This window comes from Eumetopias jubatus, unplaced genomic scaffold (genome assembly GCF_037043125.1).
Source record: "Eumetopias jubatus isolate StellerSeaLion01/CBP00866 unplaced genomic scaffold, mEumJub1_p1.0 scaffold_7, whole genome shotgun sequence".
In the NCBI taxonomy this organism is placed as follows: domain Eukaryota; kingdom Metazoa; phylum Chordata; class Mammalia; order Carnivora; family Otariidae; genus Eumetopias; species Eumetopias jubatus.
In genome coordinates this window covers 72,098,658-72,111,729 of record NW_028274813.1, presented here as the reverse complement: position 1 = coordinate 72,111,729, position 13,072 = coordinate 72,098,658, and the positions used below count along the sequence as shown (strand labels likewise).

The window sequence follows — 13,072 nt, the reverse complement described above, 5'->3', positions numbered from 1 at the left end:
AGGGGACTGACTGAGGAATAGCGGACTTCAGGCCTGGAGAGCCCTGATGTATAAGGCCAAAACCTCTCTGGATACTGGACTGGGAGTTCCGTTACAAAAGGGTCAAAGGCGGGTACAGAGACTAATGGTAAGACTGGTGAACTTAGGAGGCTTCTCTGGCACTTAAACTCTTCAAGATCACAAAACACCTCTAGCCGAAGGTGCAAAATGTGCTACCGTCACACTGCCATCTGGTGGAAAGACAAGATCTGTCCTTAGGCGCAGAGACAGCCTGTTAGTGTGTCCAGTGACAAGGTAGGTTTGGAAATATTTAAGATGGCGGGGGGGGGGGGAATAGTTAAGATGAAGACATATGGAAGAGACCCACAGGACTGAGAGTATAATGCAGACAGATGGGGAACTCCATCCAGGTGTGTGTCTTCTGTCCATTTTAATTTCTAAGGAAGGTTAGATAAAACAAAATTAAAATAAAGGGAAAAAACATAAAGGCATTACAAATGTTTTATATCCCTAGAACCATTCACGGTTTTGGCTCATGAGAAGTTATTAACATCAGACACACCAACGGACAGAGACCACACACACATGGGCAGCAGCCACCACAATAGTGGAGCTTGCCTTTTATACAAAGTCTGTATGTATATATGCACGTGTGTGTGTACGTATGCATGTGTGTGCGCACATACATATACACACATACATATACATATATATTTTATGTACACAGACACAAGGGTATAAAATCCAGTGAAAAGGGCTCACATGTGCCCAGGAGCAGCTTTAACAGCTGGGGTTGAGCCCACGGTAGAGGCACATGGGAAATGGTAGAGAGTAGCAGCCTCCTCTCCGTCCTTCCACCCTGCGCCACAGGAAGGACCTGGGAGGAAGGACAACTGTACAAAGGAAGATGGAAGATACTGGAAAGGTATCCCACCTTTCACTGAACTCCTGAAAGCCCCAGCCCTAAGCCATCCAAAATGCCTGGCAGGACACTGGCAGGACAGATCGCTCCCACACCTCCCAGCAAGATGCGGTTCTGGCCCCAGGCTGAGGCTTAAGGCAGGCTTCACAATGCGCATGTCCATGCTATCTTCCAGGCCTGTGCAGCAGCAAGCCAACACCTTCAAGGTTCACTGCCCCCAACCCCAAACTCCAAAGTCCTCTTGGACCAGAGATCTTAAGGGTTTTCCTCAACAGACTGTAGGGAAAAGGTATAGGAAGCGGAGAGAGGTTAGTTCCTTCAGTTACTGCTCTATGGCCTTCCCAACGGGGGAGGAATCGAGGAATCACCAAGAGGTGGTTGGAAAGAGCAATGAAGGTCATCCCAGAAGACAACATACGCGGAGAAACGGGTGTTCAACAGGTGCAGATTCTGTCCTCTTCGACTAGTGGCTTTGCTCAGCAGAGTCCGTTCCCAATGGGGCCCTGGGCAGGAGCCCTTCTCGAGTCCAAGGGTGGCCCCAATTCCCACAGAGCCCACGTCCATGCGCTCAGGATGGCTTGGGTCCACAAAATGGAGAAGGGGCCATGGAGAGGTCGATGTGGAGACGGGAGCGGCAGGACCCAGAGACGCAGGGAGGCAGCGTACCATACCACTGACTTACCTATGGCAAGGAGAAGAGATCCAGGGGAAGCTAAAGGAAAGAAAATAACCAAAGACTAAACGGAGCCAGACCCTGAGACTCACATGGTCTGAGGGGTAAAGAGGCTAGAAAGCTGGAAGCACTGGGAGGCGATTGCCTGGGAGGCGAGGTTCAGGGCTGGACTCAGAGCTGCAGAGAGAGAGGCACGACGAGTTAGTGAGCACAGAGCATTCCCTCTTTCCAGGCCCCAACCCCTCTTCCCTTTCCCAAGTCCAAGTCTACCAGTCAGAGCCGCAGGGTTCAGGGCCCCCAAGGGAACCGTCCCATTCAGTTGCAAGGCAGCAGCAGCCTGGGCAGCAGCGGCAGCAGCAGCAGCTGTGGTAGGCAACTGGATTCCGGAGCCTAAAAGGGAAAGAGAAGTTGGTGTTAAGTCCCAACTCCTGATCTAAGATTCCACCCCACGTTCTTCACTCTGCAGAGAAACTCTCTCCACCTTCTGCCAATTTGGCCACAAGCTGCAAACGTCCACCTGCAGATCCCAGATCCAGCTCCTGGTCCCCATCCGGAAAAGTGATGTCTGTGCCACCATCCAGTCGCTCGGTCACATGGCCAACTCGCATAGGTCGACCAGCAAGCTCGAAGCCATTCAGCTGTTCCAGGGCCCGCCGGGCACACTCGGAGTCTGAGAACTACAAGAAACCCAGGCCGTGTACCAGTCACTTCCTGGCCACGGACACGCTCACAACGCCCTGCCACCACCGCCTAGTCCTGCTACCCCAGTTAACTGCATGCTCACTGTGGCACAAACTGTTCTGTCCCAGGGACTGTGACCCCCATCCCCCCAAAATGATCATGTGAAAAGGACCTTTTCCAACTGACTCAATGGCAATCACTTCCAACTTCCAGCTCCACTGAGAACCTAATAATGCAAAAATCTGTTATCTATAGGGTGGCCTACCCTTACATGCTGCTTCACAAATAAGCATATCAATGGAAGAAAGACAGCCTGAGAATCAAGGTTCCTGGGCTTTTCTAATTTCAGCCCTTCGGACTAGTCAGTTTCAATTCTCAATCAAGAAGTAGGAATCTGGGACTCCAGAGCCCAGCCGTAGGAGGGAGTGCACCCTGGCATGGAGAGCAAGACTGCACCCCACCCCTATGCCTCCACCAGTGCTGCTGGTCAGAGATCTCTACCGCCCAGCAGCACCAGAGCAGCCTGGTATAGAGAAGATTCCAGTGTGCTGTTGAAGTGTCAACAAGGGTATTGACCGAAAAGGTGGCAGCACAAGGGCAAAAAAGCCTCACAAAAGGTTTTCTGCGTCTGAGTCACCAAGGAGTTAGAAGTACTTGCCACCATGAACACCAGGTCTGGCTTTGTTTCCTCTGGTAGCATCTGCCCTAGGGCCTGGCACGTGGTACTGACAATTCCTAGGCAGGTGGTGTAGGTGGTGGCCTGCCTTTACTGGATGCTTCTGAGATGAGCAATACCCCTGGTAGAACACAACCTATCTCCCCTCTGCCCTGCAGGCAACTGCGGGGGGTGTATGCTGCCTAGACTGAACCTAGAAAATATCAGCTTCTATGAGACTCTGTGGCCGGCAGCCAGTCCTCAGCCTAGAGTCACACAGGGCTAGAAGAACCAGTTATGGGAACTGGAAGCAATTTTGTTGGGAGTGTCAGGAAAAGGGAAGACGTGGCCTCGCTATTCTCCCTATAGCGGTCTCTGAACATAAAGATACTTCTCAATGGAGAAACTGCTTCAGATGGGGTAGTGTCAGAAAAAATAAATAAATCCCTATTCCTGCTCCAACCGTGAAAACATACTATGTCTATAAAAGCCCACACCTAACCTCCCTCATGCCCCCAACCTTTTAGCTGCAGCCTGAAATCATTTCTATTACCCAAAGAGCAAGTTGCGGCACCAGGGAAGCTGGTTGAACTCCTGGACACACCCATACCAGGGCCACTGACAGTGTGCAGGAGCAAAGCCAAGATCTCAAGCAATGCACTCATCTCAAGGGGCAGAAGGCTAGTCCAGGCTTCAGGCACCAGGGCTTATGGGTCATTTAGACAGTTCCTAAAGGAGGAGGATGAAGCTAAGCTGCAAAATCAGACAAGTGGACAAACCCACACTGAAATTCAAAAGTTAAAGACCAGAGACTCACCGTAATGAAACCATAACCTTTAGAACGGCCTGTATCTGAGTCCTTCATCAGGACAATATTATCAATCTGTATAAGAGAGAGAAATTATTAGCAATCTTTGGGCTAACCCGCACCTTTGATCTTTCCTGCCTGACAGTTCTAACTACCTCTAACTTTGTACCTCTATCTCTAACAGTTCTAACTCTCCAAATCTTCTCTTTAAAAAGAGACAAAGGCCACCTCTTTCTAAAACACCTCTCCTGGCTCATCTTACTGAACCTGGACCCCATTATTTGAGTTCACGGTGCCTAACTTATCTGCATACTGAGCACTCTGAATATGAAGATGGAGCCTAACTTTGCCGGCACGAACCCATCCGCTCGTTCTGACGGACGCAGTGGGTTAATCGCAGTCAGGCAGAACAAAGAGATAGGCTCACCCTCCCCACTTTCTCCAATTCCCTTCAGAGTTTTCCATCACTTTCTACTCACTTTGCCGAAGGGCTCAAAGATGCCCCGGAGCATGTCCTCCGTGATATTGAAGTGCAGGGAGCCCACATAGAGGCGCATTGGCCCGCTGTTGCCCTTCTGCAGGTTGTTGGCCATGGCTGCCAGTCGGTTTTTCTCAGCCTAGGTGAGGAGGAACCGATAGATTGCATCCCACACCCCCTCCCTCCAAGGCCATCTGCTCATGTCAGCTTTGCAACTTGCTCACCTGTGAAGCCTGGACAATGATGGGCACTCCAAGCAGCCGTTGCCCAGTCAGCCCAATGGCCAGTGGCACAGACTGGATTTCACAGAATTCCACGTAGGCGATGCCCTTAGAACGCCGGGAGTTCCGATCGGAGATGATTCGGACATCACGAACCTAGCCAGGGTAAGAAGGAAATCCTGAGTTGGGCATAAAGGAGAATGGACAGAAGATAGCTATACATGGGAGAAAGCTAAGGCGGGGGGGGGGGGGGGAGGTTACCTTGCCGACAGCAGAGAAAAAGTCCTCCAAGTCCCGAGGCCGAATGCGGGCAGCTAACTGCATACAGAAAACCGTGCGGGCATCACGTTCCTCGGGACTCAGATTATCAATGGGCTCCCTGAAGAGCGAGTGCCATCTGGTGAGACGCCCACTCCCGATACATGGTTATTGTTCTCCAGCTCCCCCTCCAGTACCACACATTCCTGTATTCTGGCTCAAACGGCTTTCTAGTCATACCTCACGATCCCTGGAAGAGTGTTCACTATCAACTCACCTGACCGGGCTCTTTTCTTTGAAATGAGGACTCTTACTGTGCGCGTACCTGCGCCTATGGAACAGAGAACGACAAACGGAAAATCGCGTCATCTGATTTCACCCGCGTTGGTCCAATGCTTGGTCTTCCGGCACGAGAAAACCTGATCCCAGCACCTCATCTCACGTGGGAATTGTCAACACCACCCCTCCAGTACCAGAGTCTCCTGCCCGCCGCATCAGGTTTTGAGCACCCACAGGCAGGAACCACAGCGCAGGGTGTTTACCCAGACCCCAACACAAAGGCCATCATCATATGAGCAAGAGGCGATACCCAGCGGCAAGCGGCGGGCTCCTGTAGCGCACGCGGTCCTCACGCCGCCGGTCCCGACTGCGTGTCTCACTGCTGTGCCGCCGGTCCCGGCTCCGGCTGCGGTGGCGACGCTGCCGGTCTCGACTTCGGCTCCGACTGCTTCTCCGCCTGTGCCGGTCCCGCTCCCGACTGCGGCTACAGTGCAAGGCACTACTGAGTTTGCTAAAGGGCAAACCAACCTCTTCCAGACTCCAAGGGATAGCTCTCCCATTTAGAGTAATTCCCGAAAGCCCCCAGAACTACTGACCTGCGCTTTCTATCCCTGCTTTTACTATGGCTCCGACTCCTCTTCTTCCTGTGAAGGAGGGGATAAATTCTTATTATCAAGAAGGTCTTCTCTCCCCCAAGGAAAAAGAACGACGGAAAGGCGAGGGTGGAACAGCAGTAAAAGACCAAAGAGCCCGGGGCGCCTCAGTGGCTCAGTCTTAAGCATCTGCCTTCAGCTCAGGTCATGATCCCGGGGTCCTGGGATCCAGCCCCACATCGGGCTCCCTGCTCGGCAGGAAGCCTGCTTCTCCCTTTGCCACTCCCCCCGCTTGTGTTCCCTCTCTCGCTGTGTCTCTCTGTCAAATAAATAAATAACATCTTAAAAAAAAAAAAAAAAAAAAGACCAAAGAGCCCAAGATGACCTGGCAGGAGTTCACAGCAATACCAACTTGCACACAGCCCTGAATGCTGTCAGGCTTCTGAAGTGGCCATTTCCTCCCGAAGCCCAGCAAAAGCTGCTGTTTCCAAATCAGGGGTCCCCTGGCTATTTTATTCAATTGAAACAGAATGATGCTAGAACAGAGCCACAAGTCTATGCTGGAATGTGAAGACTAGAAGATCATTAAACCAAGACACCATGATTCCCAGGACCCAGTAGAGCCATCACTAAAAATGAGCAGTCTTCCAGGCAACCACCTCCCTGCTCTGGCTGTTTCTCCGATGGACGCAGTTGCTTCCCTTGCCCAAGTTGCCGACCCACTTCCTCATGCCACACTTACTTGCTTGCCTCCCCACTGGCGCTGCTCCCACTGGTGCTGGTACTGCTCATGCTGGTGTTGCTAGGGCCATCTTTTTTAACCTCTTTCCTTTGCTGTTCATCCTGGGGGGGTTGCCAGGAAAAATGTCACCACGTATAAGGTGGTAGACACATACACATTCCATTGGGCAACAAAAGAACAAAAATGGACAGAGAAGAAAGCTTGTGAAATCAAAGTTCACAATTATCTAGCCAGTTTCTGAGCACCTGGATCTCCTAACAAAGGGAGTAAGAAGGAAGGAAGGAAACCACCCAAAAAAAGAGCTCAGAGTGACAGATTTTGATGTCAAAACTTGAGCTACCCAACATTTGTTCCACTGACATCCATTTCCCAGGAGAGTGAGAAATTACTTAGGTCTGAGATACACTGACTTTCTACTGGGTCATTGAGAGCTCTGAGCAAAGCACTTATTCCCAGCACATTCTACCCCCCCCACCTCCTCCCGCTCCTTGCCCCAGCTTTGGGACCGTCTCTGCGAGCATGCCTCTGAGTATGGAAGCTGGAGAGTGGGGCTTACTAAAAACTATGACTTTCACGAATAGCCACGATACATAATAAACAAGCAGGGAAAAAGAATTTACAAAGTATTGGCGCGCCTGGGTGGCTCAGTTGGTTAAGCAACTGCCTTCAGCTCAGGTTGTGATCCTGGGGTCCCAGGATCGAGTCCTGCATTGGGCTCCCTGCTCAGCAGGGAGTCTGCTTCTCCCTCTGACCCTCCCGCCTCTAATGCTCTCTCTCTCTCTCATTCTCTCTCTCTCACATAAATAAAGTCTTAAAAAAAAAAAGAATTTACAAAGTATTGAAACTGATGATCTATAACTGCTTCTTCTTACTAACCCAATTCCAGCAGTGAGATGGGGAATATTACCTCCTCTTTTTTATAGGGAGCCTCCAGCATGGCCTCAATCACTATATCAAAGTCATCGGACGCCATCGTAGCAGACCTGAAGACAGGACGTGGATATGTAAGAACCTCATATTTTTCCTCCCCTTCTGGCACCCCACATTCCCTTCCTTCTCCAAGACATAGACTTGAGAAAATACAGTTTTGTTTCTTGAATTCCACAGGGATCTTCCTGGTTGTTGCTTACTCTAGGTTTATTTTTGCACATTTTAATTCTGAACTAGTTTTGCTCTGTGGCTTCGAAAAGGTAAAGTGTCTAGAAGGAAAATATCTAGATAGAAACAAAATACAATACAGACCCTGTCTTGTGAAGAAAAAGTGTTGGCATTCAAAATTACTATTCACTTGACAATGGACACTAGGCCTCCATTCTACAGTTCAAAATTCTGTATAAATAACTGGTTTAAACTTAAATCATAGAAATGAGCACATATTTCCAATAAAAAGGTAAGGATGTAAGACTAAAAATCAGGAACAAGACAAAACAACACCAGAATGCAGATCTGCCCTAAGCTCTTCCCCACATCCCCCACACAAACATCAGTAATTAGGGGACTCATCGCTAAGCATTTCCCATATAACACCAACTAGAATTCAGGTAACTCAGAAAGATAACGATTAAGACAGGATTAACCAATTCTACCTGGAAGCCTGTCCAGGTAGGAAGGGTAAGACCTCCTGCCTCCCCAAGCGTTCACACCTAGCAATCATCTTTCCCAAGTCTGTCCACCTCAGGCCCATCAAATAAAAAAATAGTAATAATAATAAAAGAAACCCAGAAGATATCGGGGCACCTGGGTGGCTCAGTCAGTTATGTCTGCCTTTAGCTCAGGTCATGATCCCAGGGTCCTGGGATAGAGCCCCTGCTCGGCTCCCTGCTCAGCGGGAAGCCTGCTTCTCCCTCTCCCTCTGCCTGCCGCTCACCCTGCTTGTGCACGCACTCGAGCTCTGTCAAATACATAAATAAAATCTTTTTTTTTTAAAGATTATTTATTTATTTATGTATTTGACAGAGAGCACAAGTAGGCAGAGAGGCAGGCAGAGGGAGAAGGAGAAGCAGTCTCTCCACTGAGCAGGGAGCCCGACGTGGGGCTTGATCCCAGGACTCTGGGATCGTGACCTGAGCCGAAGGCAGCCGCTTAACCGACTGAGCCACCCAGGCAGCCCCCATAAATAAAATCTTAAAAAGAAGAAAGAAAAACAAGACATCAAACAAAGTCAATAGAATAAATTATTCAAAAAATATTGGTCTGGAATTACCAATATACACAACACACATGAATCTTAAAATAATTATGCTGAGTGAAGGAAGTAAGACAAAAATATACTCTGTGCTTCCATTTATAGGAAAAAATGCCAAGAAATGTAAACCAAACTGTACTGGCAGAAAGCAGATCAGTGGTTGCCTAGGGATAGGAGGAGGTGGAGAGGGGCTAGGAAGAAAGGATTACAAAAGGGCAGAAGAAACTTTTGGCGGTAATGGTTTCATGGGTATTTAAACATCAAAACCCATCAAACTGTACACCTTAATGTGGACAGCTTTATTTTATGTCAATTATACCTCAATAAAGCTGACCAAAAAACAAAAAAAAACCTCCAACTAATCTGAAGAATTTCTGTGCAATACCTTTGTCCTCTTTAAAGCAGCTAATGCATCATCCACTGATGCTGTCCTATAGCCTATTTTGGTGATTTAAGAATAAAACAGGAGGGCGCTTGGGAGGCTCAGTTGGTTAAGCGACTGCCTTCAGCTCAGGTCATGATCCCGGAGTCCCAGGATCGAGTCCCGCATCGGGCTCCCTGCTCAGCGGGAGTCTGCTTCTCCCTCTGACCCTCCCCCCTCTCATGCTCTCTCTCCCTCTCATTCTCTCTCAAATAAATAAATAAATAAAATCTTAAAAAAAAAAGAATAAAACAGGAGTACAAAAAGTAATAACAAAAAGTAATATAAAAATATTACTTATTTTATACTTTAGAGCCCATAGCCTATTTTGGTGATTTAAGAAAAAAACAGGAGTACAAAAGTAATAACTAATATAAAATAAGTAATATAAAAATATGACTAATCACTCCTACAGTACCTAATATTGCTAGGTACTGCACTAAACCTGTTACAGAGACAAGATTCTTGGAAAGAGCAAAACAAAAATTACCTGGAGCCAAATTTAAGACTTAAAATGGAAACCAAATCAAAATCAAATAGGTGTGTCTAAGAACCAGTGAACTTGGGGCGCCTGGCTGGCTCAGTCGGTAGACCTTACGACTCCTGATCTCAGGGTTGTGCATTCCAACCCCATGTTGAGTGTACAAATTACTTAAAAATAAAATCTTAAAATAAAAACAGTGAACTCAATCATTCATCATAATAACACCGTACATTTATTTAACAATCAAAGGTAACATATGCTACAAGCAGCTATCAGGTCCAATGCACGATGAAAAAACTGAGGTTTTGTGAACTGCCCAGAATCACAAAGCTTAAATGGAGGTGCTGACTCTTGATTAAGGTCTTCTGACCCAAAGTCTAACGTCTTACCAATTCTATCAGGTTACCTCTCCTGTACTTTATAATTCAGCCTTAAATTTTTTTTAAAGATTTTATTTATTTATTTGAGAGAAAGAATGAGAGAGAGAGAGAGCGCGCACATGAGGGAGAGAGGGTCAGAGGGAGAAGCAGACTCCCTGCCGAGCAGGGAGCCCGATGCGGGACTCGATTCCGGGACTCCAGGATCATGACCTGAGCCGAAGGCAGTCGCTTAACCAACTGAGCCACCCAGGCGCCCTCAGCCTTAAATTTTTAAAAAGAAGAGTACACAACTGGACCGAGATGTCCAGTTTTTGGTTTTTTTAAGATTTTGTTTTTAAATATTCTCTACCTCCAACGTGGTACTTGAATTTACAACCCCTCAGATCAAGAGTCTCAAATTCTACTGACTGAGCCAGCTAGGGGACCCAAGATGTCTACTTTTATTTTTTATTTTAAAAAAATTATTTTTTTAAATTTATTTGACAGAGTGAGAGCACAAGCTGGGAGACAGAGGGAGAGGGAGAAGCAGGCTCCCCGCTTGCAAGGCTCCATCCCAGGACCCCGGGATCATGACCTGAGCCAAAGGCAGCCGCTTAACCGACGGAGCCACTGAGGCACCGCCCCCCGCAAGATGTCTACTTTAAATACACACTCATCTAAGGAATTACTACTATCCTGAAAGGTTTATCAAAAGCATTAGTCCCATTAGTCACACCTTATTATGTGGCTTCTAGATATGAAGCAGCATATACTTCAAAATATCAGGACCAAACTTATTGTAATACTATTTGATTGTGGAAAAATGGTTTTTAAAAATAAAAGGTTTCAATCTACAATTTCTGTTCTTTCCAGTCATTTTACCTGCCAAGTCAATGCAAGTTTTTCTTTTTTTTCTCTAAAAGTATTTATTTATTTAAGTAATCTCTACATCCAACATGGTGCTAGAATTCACAACCCCGAGGTCAAGAGTCCTATGCTCTCCAACTGAGCCAGCCAGGTGCCAAGTCTATACAAGTTTTCTAAATGTCATACAACTCCTCTTTATTTTTTAAAATCTACTTTTTCCTCCCCAAATGAAATGCTTCTGATTTAAATCATTACTCTTTGTTGACTGCTAGTACAGGATAGGATTCACTTAACACATGCACAAAAACTTTCACTCAAGTTGACATATGAGCCACCACGTATGGAGTAAAGTTTTCACTCAGGTACTCAGAAATGAATGAATCTATTTAAGCACGGACATACAGAACACGAGCACATTTTGAAACTTGCAATCTCACTCGATTTGGTGTATCTTTTCAGATGTCCTAGAAGCAGTAAAGTCCCAAACACTATGCATTTTCAAGTTGGCAGTTTTCAAACTCTTCCCATGTTCTATATTAAGGGTCAAAGTCCATCAATCCCATGCACTAAAAAACTATAGAGCCTTCTTCCATCCCTGCTCCAAAAACTGCCTTAGGGGTGGGCCCACAATCACACAAGGGTCTGGACTTTGTCATAGCATAGTCAAGACCCCAACAAGCACTTAGGCCTCACTGCTAAAGGGACAAAGGAGAGTGAAGAACCACTGTCAGCTCAGTTCAGGCAAAAGTCACCACATGCTGAGTCTCAGGGGGTGATGGGTCCAGTCACAGAGCTGGGCACAAACACCTCCAAATTGAAGGCAGCTTATTAAGAATAGGAACAATGAGAAAGGTAAAATACATTCCTGCTGTTTAACAAGCCAAGGCTACACTTTAAAAAATGGTCCTATGAGTAACCGATTCGCACCGTCCCTGCGAGGGTCAGTCCCAATGCTACAACCCTTATGTGGCCTCACTATACTCCTGTACCGCCACGGAACGTGTGGTCAAAAGGAGGAACCAGGGAAAAGCCCAGAGGCCAACACAATGAACAGGAGTCTTCCAAAGCCTGAAGATTGAGAAGTCTGTCTCAGTGTCTCAGTTTAGTCTAACCTCAGTGTCTTAGTGTCTAACCTCTCTCGGAGTGGTGGCACTAAGAGCTGAAAATCCATCCTGCGAGCCCTCTCAGACCGCGGTGGGTCGATGCTCCCCCCTTCCCCGCGCCAGTACGGGCGACCCTAAACGTCAGGGCTGCGGGGACCTGTTAAGAGATCGGTCACTGGGATCCTTGAGACAGCATCTTCATCTTTAAGAGATACGGCCACGAGGATGCCGAGCCCTAAAGTCATGCCAGCGGGCTACACTGAGGGAGCGAACACTTCCAGACCAAAGTAAACAAAAATATTTTCTTAAGTTTGCCTAATTCTGCTCTTGACGCCATTTTCTGCCTGTGACGTCAGGGGGCGGCGCCGTGCGGCAACGTCACGCATAGGTGACGTCGCGGGGGGACCGGGTTTCGGGGTTTCTCACCAGTTCCGGGTCCCCGCGGGCGGGGTCCCGGTTTCCGCCGTTCCTTTGGGTGTATTGGGGACGCGAAGCACGGATATTTTCCAGAGTCTCAGCAGTAAAAGCAGCACCGCAGCCGCAGCTGCTCGTCTTCCCGCAAAATGGCGGCAGCTCCGCGGTCTTCCAGAACTTTCCCCAATCTGCGCAGGCGCCGAAACATTCAGGCTGTGGAACTAATCACTGGTGTCGCGGCAACAGTCCAAAGTACAGATTTTCATTGGCCAAAACCCTAAGCATGGGTGGAGCCAAACTCAAATGTTTCTTAGCAACCATCAAGTTCCCATCGATTGGCTAACCTCTCCGAGAGTGGAAGCCTCCTAAGGCGGCCGCCCATCGCCCTCTCATTGGTTAGGTGACATGCGAAAGGCGGAGAACGCGGGCAAAGAATCAGCGAGGACTCTCCTGCCCACTCCCGGCTCCAGGTGTCGAGGCCAGCGCCGCGGGCGAAGACAAGGAAGTACAATTGGCTTCCTTGCTACTCTCTACCTTTCCTAGGAGGGTCACGTGTCCTGCTCAGCCGCGACAGCCGCGGGGAGAGCAACTGCATGTGTTCCACGTCAAGAAGGTTGCTGGCCGGACATCCCCATTCTGAGCGGGTGGTCTACACAACCCTCCCAACTATCTCCTCCTGCCCTCAGTGCTTGGACCCCGGGAAACACAAGTCTTGCCACATGTTTGTCTTCTTTCACAGTCTGTCTTATGGTCATTGCCTGGTCCCACAGGCACACACCTCCCATTGCAAAAATAAAGTTGGAGGTTTCTCAGGTGACTCCTTGGGTGCAGCCATACTCAGCCCTCTCACCAGAAAGAGCAGGAACCGATGTCCACTCTCACGTTCCAAGGGCTTCCAGAATCCCCATACTAATTGGCCAATATATTAG

General features: G+C 48.1%; 1 protein-coding gene across 3 annotated transcripts; it reads right to left on the bottom strand.

Annotated features, from left to right (window-relative positions):
• Nucleotides 1-405: 405 nt before the first annotated feature.
• On the bottom strand, nt 406-12,237 carry RBM23 (RNA binding motif protein 23). Of its 3 annotated transcripts, XM_028114826.2 has the most exons (14): nt 12,156-12,237; nt 7,218-7,293; nt 6,311-6,411; nt 5,572-5,619; nt 5,286-5,459; nt 4,974-5,027; nt 4,700-4,817; nt 4,442-4,594; nt 4,219-4,356; nt 3,749-3,814; nt 2,077-2,272; nt 1,866-1,985; nt 1,688-1,772; nt 406-1,604 (listed from the first exon to the last, which is right to left on the bottom strand). In XM_028114826.2, exons 2-14 carry the CDS (start codon nt 7,281-7,283, stop codon nt 1,601-1,603), a joined length of 1,323 nt encoding a protein of 440 aa, XP_027970627.1. In that variant the 5' UTR covers nt 7,284-7,293; nt 12,156-12,237; the 3' UTR covers nt 406-1,600. The 3 variants fall into 3 exon arrangements, with proteins under 3 accessions (XP_027970627.1, XP_027970630.1, XP_027970628.1); XM_028114829.2 differs by having other exon boundaries at nt 406-1,772; XM_028114827.2 differs by having other exon boundaries at nt 406-1,772; nt 2,113-2,272.
• Between the last annotated feature and the right edge of the window lie 835 nt (nt 12,238-13,072).